The sequence below is a fragment of the Ornithodoros turicata genome, chromosome 4 (genome assembly GCF_037126465.1).
Source record: "Ornithodoros turicata isolate Travis chromosome 4, ASM3712646v1, whole genome shotgun sequence".
Lineage (NCBI taxonomy): Eukaryota > Metazoa > Arthropoda > Arachnida > Ixodida > Argasidae > Ornithodoros > Ornithodoros turicata.
In genome coordinates, this window is record NC_088204.1 from 27,134,088 (window position 1) to 27,149,784 (window position 15,697).

At 42.6% G+C, this 15,697-nt stretch overlaps 1 protein-coding gene across 2 annotated transcripts in view; it reads left to right on the forward strand.

Moving 5' to 3' along the window:
* LOC135391373 (alkyldihydroxyacetonephosphate synthase, peroxisomal-like) overlaps nucleotides 1–15,697 on the forward strand; it is a 97,135-nt gene that overhangs the window by 58,555 nt on the left and 22,883 nt on the right. For both annotated transcript variants that reach the window (XM_064621627.1, XM_064621628.1), the window contains 7 exons: nucleotides 1,526–1,646; nucleotides 4,559–4,633; nucleotides 4,710–4,781; nucleotides 4,869–4,948; nucleotides 6,857–6,937; nucleotides 9,090–9,324; nucleotides 13,280–13,407. In XM_064621627.1, coding sequence (XP_064477697.1) covers nucleotides 1,526–1,646; nucleotides 4,559–4,633; nucleotides 4,710–4,781; nucleotides 4,869–4,948; nucleotides 6,857–6,937; nucleotides 9,090–9,324; nucleotides 13,280–13,407 — 792 coding nt within the window. The remainder of the gene's footprint in view (nucleotides 1–1,525; nucleotides 1,647–4,558; nucleotides 4,634–4,709; nucleotides 4,782–4,868; nucleotides 4,949–6,856; nucleotides 6,938–9,089; nucleotides 9,325–13,279; nucleotides 13,408–15,697) is intronic.

A 15,697-nucleotide genomic window follows, 5' to 3' on the forward strand; every position in this document is an offset into this window, starting at 1 on the left:
AGCAGTGGCATTTAAAAATTATAACAAAATTTCATAATGGCAAAAATTTTGGTTATGAAGTATGTATTATATAGGTGGTTAATTTTGAGGAATATTTTGGAGTACAATGGTCCTGTACCACAGTGGGTTGTCACTCACTTTGCGAGACATGAATTTGTGTGCAAAAACCGTATTCGGGAAATTTGCAAAAATGAGGTCCTCACAAAAATTACTACCTATACATGGAGCCTGAAGTTTTTGGGACATGTTTTCTTCCCGAATATTTGGGTGGTAAAAATTGGGCAAATAAACATGTGCTCTGGATACGTGCGAATTCGGGTGGAAAAACCTCCTGTATGCTAAATTCTGGGAGAAATCTGGTTCAGTTACTCAAACTGACTCTACTGGTTTGGTACAAACAGTGATGTAACTGAATTTGCTGCCAAACAAGTTAGTGTGCATTCCCACAGACATCTCAGTGAGGCAAATTTTGCCAGGTAAAAATTGGGTTTCACCCCAAAGAGGAAACCTTCAATTCGTGGTGCAAATTCGGGGAAGAATGAGGTTAAACGCTAAAACTTCAGCCTCTACTGATACAATATAGCAGTGAGCATTAGTGCAATTTGAGCAAACAGCGGCACATTGACACAGCACAATCATAGATAGGCCATTTCTCTTGAGTCTGCATTAAAATTTGCATAACTGTTGTGCCAAAGTCTCCAATGTAAGTGATTTGACATTGCAGTCAGTAGGCCCTTCCGAAACATAGTGTTATCATCTGATGGAAAAACTGAAAATGTCAGCATGTTTTTGGTTTAGGAACATAGGCAAATGTGGGAATCTAGCCGACTACATTCGCAGACATGCAAGTGCCTAGATACAAAAGATATCTGGAATGTGTAACGCTAAATAACCATACATACCAGTAAAAACAATGAAAAAGAGCAGTAAGTGTCATTAGTGTAACTTTTGTGTTGTAAAATATAGATAACGTCTGCCAGGACACATTGTCTTGTGAACCTGCCTTATCTGAACATTCTGTCTGAATGGAAGCCTTTGTTACTTTGAAGCTCAGTATGAATACACATGTACAACGCACTGTTATAGACCCAGTTATCACTGTTGCACATCCACAGCTTACAGTCTCACTCACTGTTAGCACAGTAGAACATCACCAGCACATATAGCCCTAATACGTAGTTAATGGAACGAAGGCCAAAGTGCTATGGGCTTTTTTATTTTATTTTTCGAGTTGTCACATTTTGCCTGAGTTCCAGTGTGCCGATACGCATTTCATCACCATGTTTCAGACAGATTTCATCATTATCAAGTGATTTTGTGGGAATTTTAGCGGTCTCTGTTCATCTCTGCATAAAATTACTTGGAAGCTGTACTATGCACAGTAATAAGGAGATGGAACATCTTCATTAGGACTTTTTGTTGTTGTTGTTGCTGTTGTTGTTGAGCAAACTACATCCAGCATACCTGCCATACATTCTTGTGGAGTGTTACAGTTTCTTAAAATTTGTCTAATGTTTCCTGGCAGCCACCACCAACTGATGCAGATCTTCCAAAGCCTCTCTTGAACGATGCGTTTATGGCTGACCTCAGAATCTCTGGCATTATGCACTCCTTAGATGGACAAGACAGGCTTTTCAGAGCTCATGGTATGTTCACCTTTTGTAGAATAAGGCAATAGAGAGATCTTGGTGGCAGAAGATTATAGTAACAGAACCCAATTGAACACCAAAATGAACCAATGGTTGCCATTGGTCCTTGAAGCCCTTAAATACCCCAGAATTTAAAAATTCCATTTTCAAGGTCTGGAAAACCTGAAATTTTTTATAGTCTTTGAGAACCTTTGATTTTATGCATCCTTTCTATGTTTTTCCGGAGTCAGAACTGTAGCTAGAAACCACAGGAGTGTGCACTTTTTGCCGTAGGTAATTAGCAGCAACCTCTATTCTATTAATAATTTTTTTCTTTCTGTACTATGATCTTTAAAATTTAGTAGTTGAGTCGCACCTGTGATCTGATATTGTGCAGCGCTCACTTATCTCATGTGATATGTGTAAGTTATAAATATTTATGCAAAATATTGAAGCCCTGGTCCTAAACTGTGTTCTACATCACAGACAAAAAAAACGTCTGAATCTCAAAAGGTCCTTCAGTGGGAACCATGGAACCTGTGCTCTCACATACAATTACAAGGGATCAGAATGAAAATTGACATTCGTAACATGAGATACTGACGAAATGTACAAAAATACTGGTATGGCAGGTCACTAAAACAGTTTTAATTGAAAAAGGTGTTCAATGGAATACTTCATTCATGCTTGTTTGTTTCGTATGTGTATAATGATGGGAGGAGAATGTACCATAAGACCTCCAGTGTAACAGTCTGCTAACCCCATATTAACCTCGGTCATTGAGATGTCATACCCAATAATATGAGGTTCCATATACAGTAGAACCTTGTTAATCCAAACTTGAGGGGACCACAGATTTTTGTTTAAATTATCAGGAAGTTTGAATCAGGACCTGTGTTCCAATGAAGAATTCTGACTTGCAGTATCAATAGGCCTCATACAAAGCATGTTTTGGCACATACTAGTGCAGGGCAGTTTGTTTTGGCTACAAGTACCTCTTCCAGACGTGGGTGCGCAGCTTCCTGGAGCCTTTTCCTGTTCGCTATAAAGTCGTGCCTGCACTTGAGTCTTCTCTTTACATTTCATGATTGCCGTTCAAGTACTTTTTTGTGCTGCCGTATTTAATCGTGACCACAGTCTTCTTCACTCATGACTCCACTTTGTTAATAGCAGCCAGCTTTTCCTGCAAGGAAAGTGTTTTATACTTGTCTGTGTTGACATTGGTTACATAGCACGCACAGGTGCAGTCAGTTTCACTTTTCCTGAAGAGGGCGCACAGAGCACACCACTTGTACCAACACAAAAAGGACAAAAAATGCAACTAACAGACCAGACTCCACGCACATTCTTGCGAGGCGCACTCTCCTCTTAGCTCTCCCTCTCTCACGCAGTCGACTCGCCCAGGCAGCGGCGGTGCGGCGCAGAGTCAGAGGTGTTCGGCTCTCCGGTGACGGCGGCACCGGCGTGATAGCGCCGACGCCGAAGGGCGCATCACAAGCTTGGGAGGAGAGTGAAAAGTGCAAATTAACCGGAGGCGAAGATCGAATTAAGTGGGTTCTACTGTAGTCATGTTGTGGATAGCGCTACATTTTCTGTGACACTTATTGGGATGTCCAAAGATAACTTCAGCGTTATCTTCGCGGTCTTGCGAGCGCACCTCCTTTGAAAGAGTGTTCCTTTTAGAATGATACGGGTAAACATCCACTATGGAAGCACATTATAGTTTGGACGATGAGGCTACATACCTTGAGTCTTGACATACATTCAGTCTTTTCAAAAGTGGGACACAGCCTGAACAGCTTTCAACATGTGTAGCTGGTTCCAAAGTTCTTTCGTAATTTTTAAATGCTAAAGAATGCTCCCGTAGTTGGTACACTATGCATCAATCCATTCAGCCCTATTCACGACTGTTCGAACCAGGACTGGGCTTCGGAGCTTGGGGCCCCCAAGATCCCGGGATTTCAGCATTATTTCATTATTACACCGATTAGCCGATTATAAATTTCGGCTTTGATGACAACAAATATTCAGTGGTAAGAGTGAAAGGGAAAGAACGGTGTCCAACCGCCTTTTGGTTTCAAAGCGTTCCTTCCCCAAAAAATATCCTTATGAATGAACCTTATCGTCCACGACACATTACAACGACGTTAGCTGCTGACTCATGTGAACTACGCAAGCCATAGCGGAGAGCAGCCCTCAAGTAGCATAAAAATCCTATGAAAGCAGAAGGAGTCTTCTAATCCTACAACAATAAATATTGCAGAACCTCTCTTTTTGTTCTTCTGATCCACAGAAAGATGTATATATATAGCTTTGGCTATTTTTCATTTGAGTGTGTGTATATATATATATATATATATTTGAAAGTAAAAAAGGAAATGGAGACAGCCTTTTCAGAAAACTATAGATTCGGCGAGCATATAGAACACAACAGTCACTGTGGGTGAATAAAAGGCAAGAAGAGCAAAACGCACCATTCCATGTATTCGCACAAGCGACATTCCCCAGAATCCTCCAGCGGATGATGCGAAATACATAATTGATTTTCACGGCTGCATAAGTAGAATTGCTGTACGTCATAAGTATGTATCTTCTCGTGCACTACTAACTGGGGGAAATGTACTGGGGCCCAGCCAAGACATATTCCATAGCAGACGACAAGAAGAGACGCATTTCATTGCAAAGTCGACATTCCGGCGCGGCGCGAATGCTCAATGTAATAGGCAGGTTGCAAAAACAGCTCAGGATTCCGAACCCTGACCAGGAGTGTAAGAAGTACTGTTGAACTGCCTATGCTTTCTTGCACACAAAGAGGGGGACGTCATGTTATGTCCAGGAAAACTGTCTTTTTATATTCTCCCTTTCGCGCTTTCATGATTTATCACGAGTGAGTAATGTTAACCAAAACGTTATCTTTTTGTCATATGTAGGGCACACAATGAGAGAAATTTTCACCCTAAGAGAGGGCACCTTTCAACGTATTCCAGACATTATCGTGTGGCCACGTAAGTTTTGCTTGTTCCGAGTCATTTGCAGCACACATGCACAGCATACCATTCCTGAACAGTTAATTTGATGCAGGATGTCACGATGATGTTGTTTTCCTGGTTGACTTGGCAAACATGCACAACGTCGTAATCATTCCTTTTGGCGGTATGTACTCTAATCCTAGCCCTGCGTCCCAGATTTTTTTTGGAGTGGCCCAGATTTGCAGCACTGTATGTGATTCTTTCATTTCAGGAGGAACCAGTGTATCAGGTGCATTGGAGTGCCCCAGTGAAGAGACTCGTTCAATTGTCTCACTTGATACATCGCAAATGGTAAGATTGGACATGCCATTCCTATGCATTTAAGTACGCATTCTCTTGGTGGAGGAGTTTTGGATTTCTTTGGTGAGGTCAATAAAACCAATAGGAATCAGAAGAAAATTTCCTTTTTCAACTTTTTCTCTAGGGTCTCATTTTTTACTGTCATTGACAAGTTGATGGGTCTAGTAGCACCTTGTGATATGCTCCACTGTTAGGTAGAGCATCATCAAGCAAGTAGTCAAGCTGGAAAAGACAGGCACTTTTTATCTCACGCACATTACACGCACATTATCTCAAGCCCAATTACATGCCATGCACTACACAATTTTTTAGCGCATCAGTGAAAGGTTTCACAGTAATACCCTCTGAATTTGAGTGCTTCTGCATTGTTCATCATTTTCAACAATTTACTGAAAAGTTAATTGTTCTTTTGAAAAGCCATCAAAGCGCACTGTCTGAATAAGTAACTTGCTGCACTTGCTTAATAAATTATAACTGGTGCTCCACAGATAGGGGACATGCACATTTTCTACATTCTCATCCCACTACTTGCCTCTTCACAAGTCTTATCTCACAGGCTCATTACGCTTTCATTGTGCAACAAGCATGTCACATCACAAGGTATATAGCATGCCTAGTCTCCAGTCAGAGCATGATGTACCTGCAGAATATATCCTATGTAAGACATATCTGGTCACTATAGGTTACTATTGCAGAGCAAACTGGAAGGGTATAAATCTTTTAGAGAAAATTTTTAAACAGTTCAGCCTGGCTCACTAAGATCATCGAATTGGGCCTGTTGGCAAGACATCATGAAATTAAAATTCCTAAAACCAGATGAAGAGACACACAAATAGCTTCCTAACAACAACTTTAATACTCACACCGTTTTAAGCATCTCCAGTGCGAGCAATAAAGTTGTTGGTATTTGTGTGTATATTTGTCTATTTGACTGGTTTTAGCCCTTTAATTTCATCATGGCTCACTAAACTTTCCTGGTGGATTTGGATTACCATAATTTCTGGTGATTATGCGCACCCACTGAAAATTCTATATTTAAGATAACAGTACCACATAGTAAAACATGCACAAGATAAGTCAGTCAGTGCTCATGCTGAGAAAGCAGGGAACCATGATGTTGAGGTGAATTATCGCATGATAGAAATCCTTAATAATTCGAAGCTTAATGTCACGAGACCACTATAATTATGAGCTATGTCACACTGGTCAGCCTTTGTATTAATGCTGCACAGCTGAGGGTATGAGAGCACATTCACGATTGGCGGGCTTTTAACTGTTACATCACGTTGTTTGTTGTGGTGTTGATTAAGCCCATTTGAACCCATTTTTACACCCTGATTTTACACCTAATTTGCATCCTGATTTTAAAAAGGACACAAATCTAGAAAAGGTAGTAGTCCACACATGCTGGCAATGTATCATTAGAGCCCTGTGTTTTCGGGTTTCATAGTTTTTTTGTTTTTTTTTGTTGTTGTTGTTGTTTTTTAAGATGGGGGGTCGGGGTAAAGATCAAGATTTATTTCAGGATCTGTACAACAGTGTAAAATTGGCCAATATTGAGTGGAAAAGCAGATTTTTGGGTCGAAAATAAAAAGAAAAGCACTTCTCCCATTTTAGATGCACATGAAATGCGCAACAGCTGTGCTGAGCGTCCAACGCTTAGAATTCTCCAGTGCCCGTAGTTGTGGCTGAATTGGCACTTTGCTAGTTCATTTTCGTTGTTTTTCAGGTTGCACTAAGTGATGATGATACAAAGAAGGGGTAAAAATGGGTTCTACCCTAAAACAGAGGGTACTAAGTATGATCCATTACTCCCCCAGACTTGGGGACACAATTTTCTCCGGATGTACACCAGCTGGCTTGCATTCTATTCCTATGTTACATCCATCTCCTTTACAGAATCGCATCCTTTGGGTAGATAAGGTGAACTTGACTGCACATATGGAAGCTGGTATAATTGGCCAGGACCTGGAAAGAGAGGTAGGCGTGTGTGTCTAATTTCCATGTCAGTAGCACTTCAATTCGATACAAGAAACAGTCTTGTTCTTCCAGTGCTGCTGGACAGTCAGTTAAGTTCCTTGATTCAAGGCTTAACACTAGCATAAGAGGGTGGCGAACCCAAATATATGTTAATTATGCTTAACTGGAGTTTCATTTTATTGCTTTGCTATACTGCTGGCAGGTCTTCAATGAAATTATGGACAGGTTTTGTAAACTAGAGCAAGCGGTCGTACGTCATTGCAGTGTGCTTTTCATTCACAGCGCAGAACAGTGCCCATCAGATTAGAAAATTATGCGCCTGTTTCACAAAGGCACCAGCAGTCCAGCTTATCAGTTGTGGCCCATGCACGGGGGTAAACTCTTTGACATGTATTGCACATCTTGCTTGAGCTGTACAATTTAACTGAATTGCACATAGCATCGCTTGTGTACGTACGGGTGTGTCAGACAGTCGTGCGTTTTTAGCCAGAACTTGTCTGTGTGAAGAGTGTTATTGCAGTAGGTGTAAGATGCATTTAAGTATGCCCCCCCGACATACCTAACCTAGAAGAACCACATCGTATCACCAAAGCTTGGTACGCGTATGGCCTGCCCCTACACCAGAAAAACTCTTTCACAAAGTGTTTCATCCCCCGTAATGAATTCTTTTGAATACATTTTTATTGCAGTAGAGCTGATAGCAATAGAGCTAAAGGGCAAGCAAAGAAGACATTTATGTTTGTTGTGTGTGCCTTCATCTTTGCTATAATTTATTCCATATATTGCACTTAAAGGAACTGTAAAGTGAATGGTAAACCACCACAAAAAATATGTTTTTCTGAAAGCTTGTAACTTAGATGCCACATGCACAAGAAAAGTTAAGCTGTCCATGAAGTATCTTTTTAGCAATTGAGCTTAAACGGTGCCACCCATAGCAAAATTTGCGGACTCTATACGCGACAACCCAGAGCACAGCCATTTATGGAGAGTGTTTGGCCATTCTCTAATCTTTTGCAGCCTTGTGGCTGGAGCCTATTTTGATGCCAGAGTCATTGTTGTGCCACCCAAAAAGCCTTTATCCAAGCGTAATCCATCCAGAATCCACTTATCACCGATCTGGGGCACGCCATTTTGATGCTGTCTTCCACCTGGTCAACAGGTGCTTTCTCATCCTCAATGTGATCTACAGAGATCACTGGCTTATGACCCACAGCCTCTTGTGGCATGGGGGACTTCATTGCAAAACTGAATGAGTTCAAGGATGAAGAGCTTTCGAATGGCAAAGTATGCACATGTCTTCCCTCCTTGCATCGTAAGCAAAACTCAGCATCAAAATAGCGGTAGTGGCCGGCTGACAACGCCACAACAATAGAGCCTAGTGGGGGAGGCCGTTCAGATGTGATGTCGCATGCCGTGCATCAAGTTGGGCTCCTCCCAGTGGCCAGACTCTCTATATAAACAGCTCTGACCCAGAGGCGACTCTAGCGCCATCTGTTGAGAACACAAGCAACTACCTACAAAAGCCAGCGGAATTACCTACGGCTGGCAGTGGTTGTCAAATTGTCGAAGATGCACGGCTGGTGCATCGCGGAACACTACAATGGAACGCATTGTAAAAATTGGCTTGGTGTGAGGTGCTGCACGCAGCAGCGATAGAAAAGTGACTTTCACTGCTCTCACTCTCTGGGCTGAGGAGCAGTTGGAGCAGATGGTGCGGAGAGAGGCCAGCAGATGGTGTAACAGACATCATTGGAGATCGCTTCAGACACATGACGTCCGTCCGTTTAAACCATGATTTGAATCAAACTAAACAGGAGTGGCCACAACTTTTTTTTTCTTTTATAAAATGTTTAATACTAATTAGTAATCTGTCTCAAATGTGTTACATAGTACTTCAATGTCACATGATGTCTGTCCACCAATCCGGGATGGCCTCCACCATTTTCACACGGCGGACGTCTGTTGGCACCGCGATCGGGGAAATATCAATCTTTGAAATTCGCCAGCATGAAAAATATGAAGAATTGAGACGTGAGCTTGCGTGCATCATCACAAATCCATGTTCTACCTGGTGGTACATAAAAATTAAGTGGTTCCATTTCACTTTACAGTTTCTTTAAAGGAGAGCACAGTAATGTAATTGCTGGTTCAGCTTGCAGCATTTGGACTGTGCGTTGGACACGAACCAGATTCGTACGAGTTCAGCTCACTTGGTGGGTGGGTTGCCACCCGAGCTTCTGGTATGAAGAAAAACGTCTATGGCAACATTGAAGACCTTCTGGTGCATGTTCGCATGGTGACACCAATGGGAGTCTTGGAACGGGGATGCCGGGGTCCACGAATATCTGGAGGACCAGACGTCCATCACCTTGTCCTCGGTTCAGAAGGTAACGGGCCACAAGACAGAGGCCATATTATTTACACACATATAATTATGTAGAGATGCTCGCAGAGGGTATCACAAAACAGTGCATGCCTTAATAATTGCAAAATTACCACAGTTAGCTTTCTAGTTAATCAGTAAATTTTGGACACTAGAATACTTTATGCTCAATTATGTGAGTTGTGGTCCACGAACAGAGATGGTACACAAATGATGAGCAAGGGTTTGTCCGACACTTAGAGCTTGGTTGAGTTTTGAAGGGGTACAACAACCGCCCCTTGCAGAAGCTCTCAGTATGATGTAAAAATTGGTTAAGAATGACTTGGTATTGATGACACGCTTGTAAATCAACGATGAAAGTTTCAGTTTCCCCTTGTAAATCAAGTTTATGTTGAAATCTCTTATTTTAGTTGGCTCAGCTAAGTATCTCTTAGCCTAAACAAATGAATATTTGTAGTGAATTGTCTTAGGACTGGCTAGGTGATATTTGAGTGTTAGGCTGCGCAATGCTGCAAAATAATCAATCAATCAATCAAGATATTTTATTACAAATTGGCCCACTACTCACATTATTGGTCCTATTGCTGTGCTGCAGTAATAGTGCTCAGAACTGCAGACAGTGGAAATACGTATACCCAAAGACGTACTTAAAAGGTGTGCCAGTCATTTGTGCAAAAGTAGCACATAGTGCGTGCATGTCATCACAGGACGTGTTTGCAAAACATGTGAAACATGCACAAGTACACTGTGGTGTTATTGTGTAGGATGGTTGGTCAAAGCGACCATCACGAGGTACTACTAGTGTGACATGGTCAAGAACTGCGACACAGAAACAATCATAAATAGGGTCCTGTGTTTTCAGGTAAAACCCAGTAAAACTCGTTTCATCATCAACACTTATGCTAAAACCCGAAAAAACTCAATCAACTTTGCGAGGTGCCAATTCAACCACCGACATGGGCTCTGGAGAATGCTAAGCATTGGACACTCAACACAGCTGTTCCACATCTTGTGTTAATCTAAAATGTAGGGGTGTGCGAATATTCGAGTTCTCGAATTCGGATTGAATATCAAACGCTCGAACTATTCGATTCGCGAATCGAATATTCGATTTTTCGAATATTCGACTATTCCACGAATATAAACGACACAACCCGAAAGTGGGCTTCACCTGATGCTTCCACAAATGTTTCCGTGCATGAGGTGAAGGCTGCTTTACGAAATTGCCCTTGCTGCAGGACCAACACAGGCGGGACAGTGTTTAGTTTAAGGTAACGTTATCCAAAGTTAGTTTTGTAGACATCGCCTGTGGAAGGGGTGGCGTCCCTCCCACATGCAGTTTAATGGTGCCGAAGAGGGACTTTGATTTGATGTCTGTGAGGTTGCCTTTAAAAAGTTAGGACTCTTGCATAATGACTTGAGCCCACGAACAAGAAGGGTGTCCAAAAGATGTCCCTTACGTCTAAAATTTCAGTAGTGCAACTTCCTAGGGCGAGTGCAAAGAAACTACAGGGTATTCATGGCAAAGCTGAGGCAGGATGCCAATTCGTTTGTCTCACAAATTGCCTGTGGTTGTCTGAAATAGTTACAGCCCCATCCGTATAACATGCTACTGCTTGACATAAAATTTTGAAATGAAGGTAACCACTCCAGTACTCCAGTAAGTGTGGGCTCACCAAAAAGCTGGAAGCCGTCTCACGTAAAATTAAAGAGTAGGGGCTTTAAACATAAGAATTGCACGTCTCTCTTGTGACAGTTAATGCCAGAAAAATTACACTAAAGCCATGGGCTACAAAATGGAAACTTTTAGTGCGAAAGTCGCATATTGTAAATTTTGCACGAATATTCGATATTCGATTCGGTATTCGGAATTTTTTCCTTCATTCGATTCGATATTCGATTCGACTTAAAATATTCGGATTCGTACACCCCTACTAAAATCAGAGAAGCGCTCCTTTTAATTTTCCACCTGAAAATGGACGTTCCCACCCGATATCACGCGATTTTACCCTGTTTTATGGCTTCTGAAATACCTAGAATCTGATTTTTGATGCCAGATTTCTAAAAGAACATAAACCCCAAAAACACAAGGCCCTAATCAGTTTACTAATACCAGTGAGGGGTGAAACGAGATTGATGGAGATGAAACCAGGTGATATTTAAGCGGAATGCTGGATTGTGGAGATGACTATTGAAAACCAAGATAGAACCAGGGCCTGGGACAGTGGAAACTCAGTGATAGAAACGGTGCCTGAAAATATATACTAGAAGCGGTCAGGAAACGTCTGCAGCGGGTGACGTTCAAGATATCTGATGGCAGCATCCTGTCCAGTCCTGGATCTCCGCTCTCGTCTACTTCAGAATCTTTTCTCGTGGATCGATCGTGTTATCTTACAGCTTAAAGGGGCACTAAACTGATATAAGGGCAATGACCTATCAGTAGGAACATGTTCATTTAACTCTGAAACATCTTTTCTTAAATTATGGAGGTCGACAACGACATAGTAGTGCAGTAATTACAAAACGTGTCGCGCACTATTTCGTGAACATGCTCCACCCTCCAAGTTCTCACAACAACAGGAGCGACGTCATTTTGACGTTTTGTGCAGGCCACCACCTATGTTGCTGCATTTAATTTCTAATAAGTGTTTTTTGTTTGTTTGTTTTTAGACCCCCTAAGCTACATTCACGAGGGAGCCTTCCACAACGTATTATTTGTACATCTTTTCTGGCTGCCTTCACGAACAGAAATGAGATTACTTTATAAGCCGCACTTATTCTTTGAAGTGAAACCCGTCCACAGCCACGAAATCACAACAATGCAACAGCGACGTCACAACAAGTTCAGCAGGTTCTCCCCGCGGCTGACCTTATGGGGGTCCAGGATTGGTTGATGACAAAACGTCATTTGGGGAATATGTCTGCCCCGTTTGCTGACACATTAATCGAAGGAGAGAGTTGAGCTGATTTTGTTCTTTGATCCGCTTTTTAAATAGTGAAAGCACTTGAGCTACACAAAGTCTTCCACATATTTAGGCAGAGGGAAACCCCTGCTTTCACTCTGTGCAGTTTTTAGACAAAGTATGACCATCAGTTTAGTGCCTCTTTAATGCCCGTATCTGGGCCGCTGACCCACGTACTCACGCGGTCTCTTGGCATTCGCCTCGTCATGGCATACACCAAATGTGGGAGGCATTGCTACACAGCATGTATAAACAGCATAGGGTCACTAAATAGTACAAGAAAGTAGAACATGCCAACGTTTTAGTGGAGTCGCCCTGATTGTAATAGGATAGGGCAGTGCTTTGCAAATTCTACTACGCTGTGAACCGTAAAAAATACGAGACATTGCGTCACGAAATACCCTTAGCCTAATTTTGCCATGCTAATGAAGCAAAACCAAAACTGCAGATCTCTGGAGTGCATGACCTTTGCAGACGGAGGCATGTCTGGCCTGCAAAGCCGTTGATCTGGCCAATCATCTCCATCGCTCCAAAGCCCATGGACGTCCGACAGAGAATGAGCGTTGTACTCCCTGCGCTTCTGATTGCTGCAGTTTGGGTTCACTTGCACAGCAAGGTTCGGCAATGGATATTTTAATGCACGTGCATCTTTGTGGATTTTTTAAAAATGGACTAGCGTTCAAGGAGGATTGTCTCCCATTCTGCTATCTCGCTTTTGCTCAAAATCCTTTTTTTAAAGCTGGTTTATTACTGGCTTGTAAGTCACCTTGTGGTTACATACTCCCTTCGAGAGGATGTCCTCCTGGCCGTATAGTTGAACTGCGTAAACGGCATCTGTGTAGCTTTCATAGCTTTCTTATTAAAAAAAATTGTAACAGATAAAAATGGACACCCTAGGTGAGAAATCAAAATGTCAAGCAATATGTGGTGTAGGGATGCTGCTGTTGGCATTAGTCAGGAGGTAGTTTTCTAAACTATTTCTTTCATTTTTTACAGGTACCTTGGGTGTTGTGACAGAGGTAACACTGAAAGTGCGTCCATTGCCAGAATGTCGCAAGTATGGTTCCATTGTGTTCGGATCATTTGAGCCGGGAGTGGCATTCCTGCGAGAAGTTGCAAGACAGGTACCGTGTCTTTGCTTTCTCTTGAGATGTTCTTGGTGAAAGTGAGGCACTTCAAAAAGGTTCACTCTGGTTATATCATAACGCTCTCTGGGGGGATAGCAATGGTATCGATGTGTGTCTTGATCTGCTTGGCGACATGGCACAAATATAGGGGATATCCCCTATACTTGATGCATAAGCTGACACAGAGGGAGCATGAGCACAGACACAAAACATTGGACACATCCTGGGACATTGGCACTCCTGAAGATTCGTGCCACTACAAATGTGTGCTACGCAGTCTTCTTACAGCAGGTGGAGATCCACTCAGTTGAGCTAAAATGGAGAAGGTGCAGGCACACACGATCATTGACTATTTGTCTCATAAGGGCATAACTCCAGCAGGTATCTACCACCAGATGGTGGTGACGTTGTGCTGGGATGCCCTATCCTGACACCCCACCTCCAACAGTAAAGGAGTGAGCCACAGAATACAAGCAAGGACAGAATAGCCTCAAATATGGCCCCTGTCCTAGCAAGTCTATGGAAGTACCAACCACACACAACAAAGACACATCTGCCATGTACACCACAAGTTCATGGCAGTTATGGATTTACGTGAGGAGAAAAGTTGACATCTGAACCATCGCTCCAGTTGCAAGTATATCCAAGAGCACAGTCCCGTGAATCTTGATCTCATCGATATCTTGATATGCAGCAACAGTGACCTACACTTATCCTGTTTTTCGTTCCCATTCTTGTTTCATATGACAGTTTTCATACGACAGGTTTGTTACCTTTGTAACTCTGATGCCATTGTCATCAGAATAATTACGGTATTTTCACGCGTATTAGCCGCACCGCAGATAAGCCGCAGGACTCGTTTTTAGATACATTTTGAAAATGTTTTTGCAGATAAGCCGCACTTGCAGATAAGCTGCGGGTAATACGACGCGACGCTTTGTGCGCTAAACCAGTGATGCACAAACAAAATCAATAGAGACGCTCAACGCTCGTCGACGCCGTACTCCCTGCCAGCTGCCCTATTCCCGTACTGGTCCGCGACGTCGACGACTTTTAGTTTGAAGCCGCTGTCGTAGCTGTGCCTCCGCGTTGGAGCCATGCCTCACCTCTAACTGCCGTGCCTGTGTCCACGAATGCTGCTGCTCTGGTCAAATGAGAACTGACGCTTAGCTGACCACGTTTCATCCCGATGTCAGGTGTATTGAACCCTTCCTGTGGGTCTGCCGACAAAGGAGACCGTAGGGAACGCCATAAACCCTGTAGTTCAGATTCCGGTGTCGGCATGACGTATAGCAACGGAGGTCAGTTCTAGTGTTCTACGAAGATCGGATTGTGCCCTTGTTGCGTGTTTTTTGTGGATTGACGAGGTAGTGGTGTTCCAGGAGACATTAATCACTGTCACCCCTTTTGTTAAAGCTGCGTGGGGGAATGTATTCGGAAGGTCAGTCCACTAGAATGTGGACCCGCACCTGTTCGGTATTGTTCGTGCACTGGCAGGGCGGTCCTGCTCCGAAAAACATGAGGCACTGTCGGCCCTTTCGTTTAATCCGGGGTATGGGGAAAATACCAGGGAAAAATAGCCATCAGATAAGCCGCACCCGCGGATAAGCCGCAGAGCATCCGCGAAAAAAAAAAATCGCGCATAAGCCGCGGCTAATACGCGTGAAAATACGGTAAGAAGGATGCTGGCAAAAGAAAACACCGAAATAAAAAAAAACGTGGACTTTAGTTCAATTCAGAAAATTCAATTTCTTGCGACTGAAAACTTATTGAAGCGCTTGGAAGTCATGGCAACAGTGTTCTGAATATAAATGTAAGACTAGTATTAGGTATGTAGTTGAATTTTGTGGCACATTAGGAGACACCCTATGCACGCAGGCATACTGGCATCCTTAATGAGAGGCAGTTGAGTAACGAGGATTGGCTTTTGATGATAAGCTCAATAAGCTGTTAATGAAAGGGATGTGAAACATATTCAGAACAAAAGTGGTAAAAACCTTACAGTGCAGTCCTTAGAAGTGACGAAAAGGGATGAACACCACACACAGCACGGATACTGTGGAGTTCAGTGCAGTTTGTTGTGTTCATTCCTTTTCGTCACTATAATTAAGGACCGCACTGTAAGGTTTCTACCAGTTTTATTATGAACCACAACCAACAAGCCTGGATTCTTATGCTTATGGACCGTAGATGAAACATATTTTGCACAAACATCATTCCGCCCCCCCCCCCTTTTTTTTTTTTGACAGCAAAGAGTTGGATTATCCAGAATGTTTGCAAATGTCAT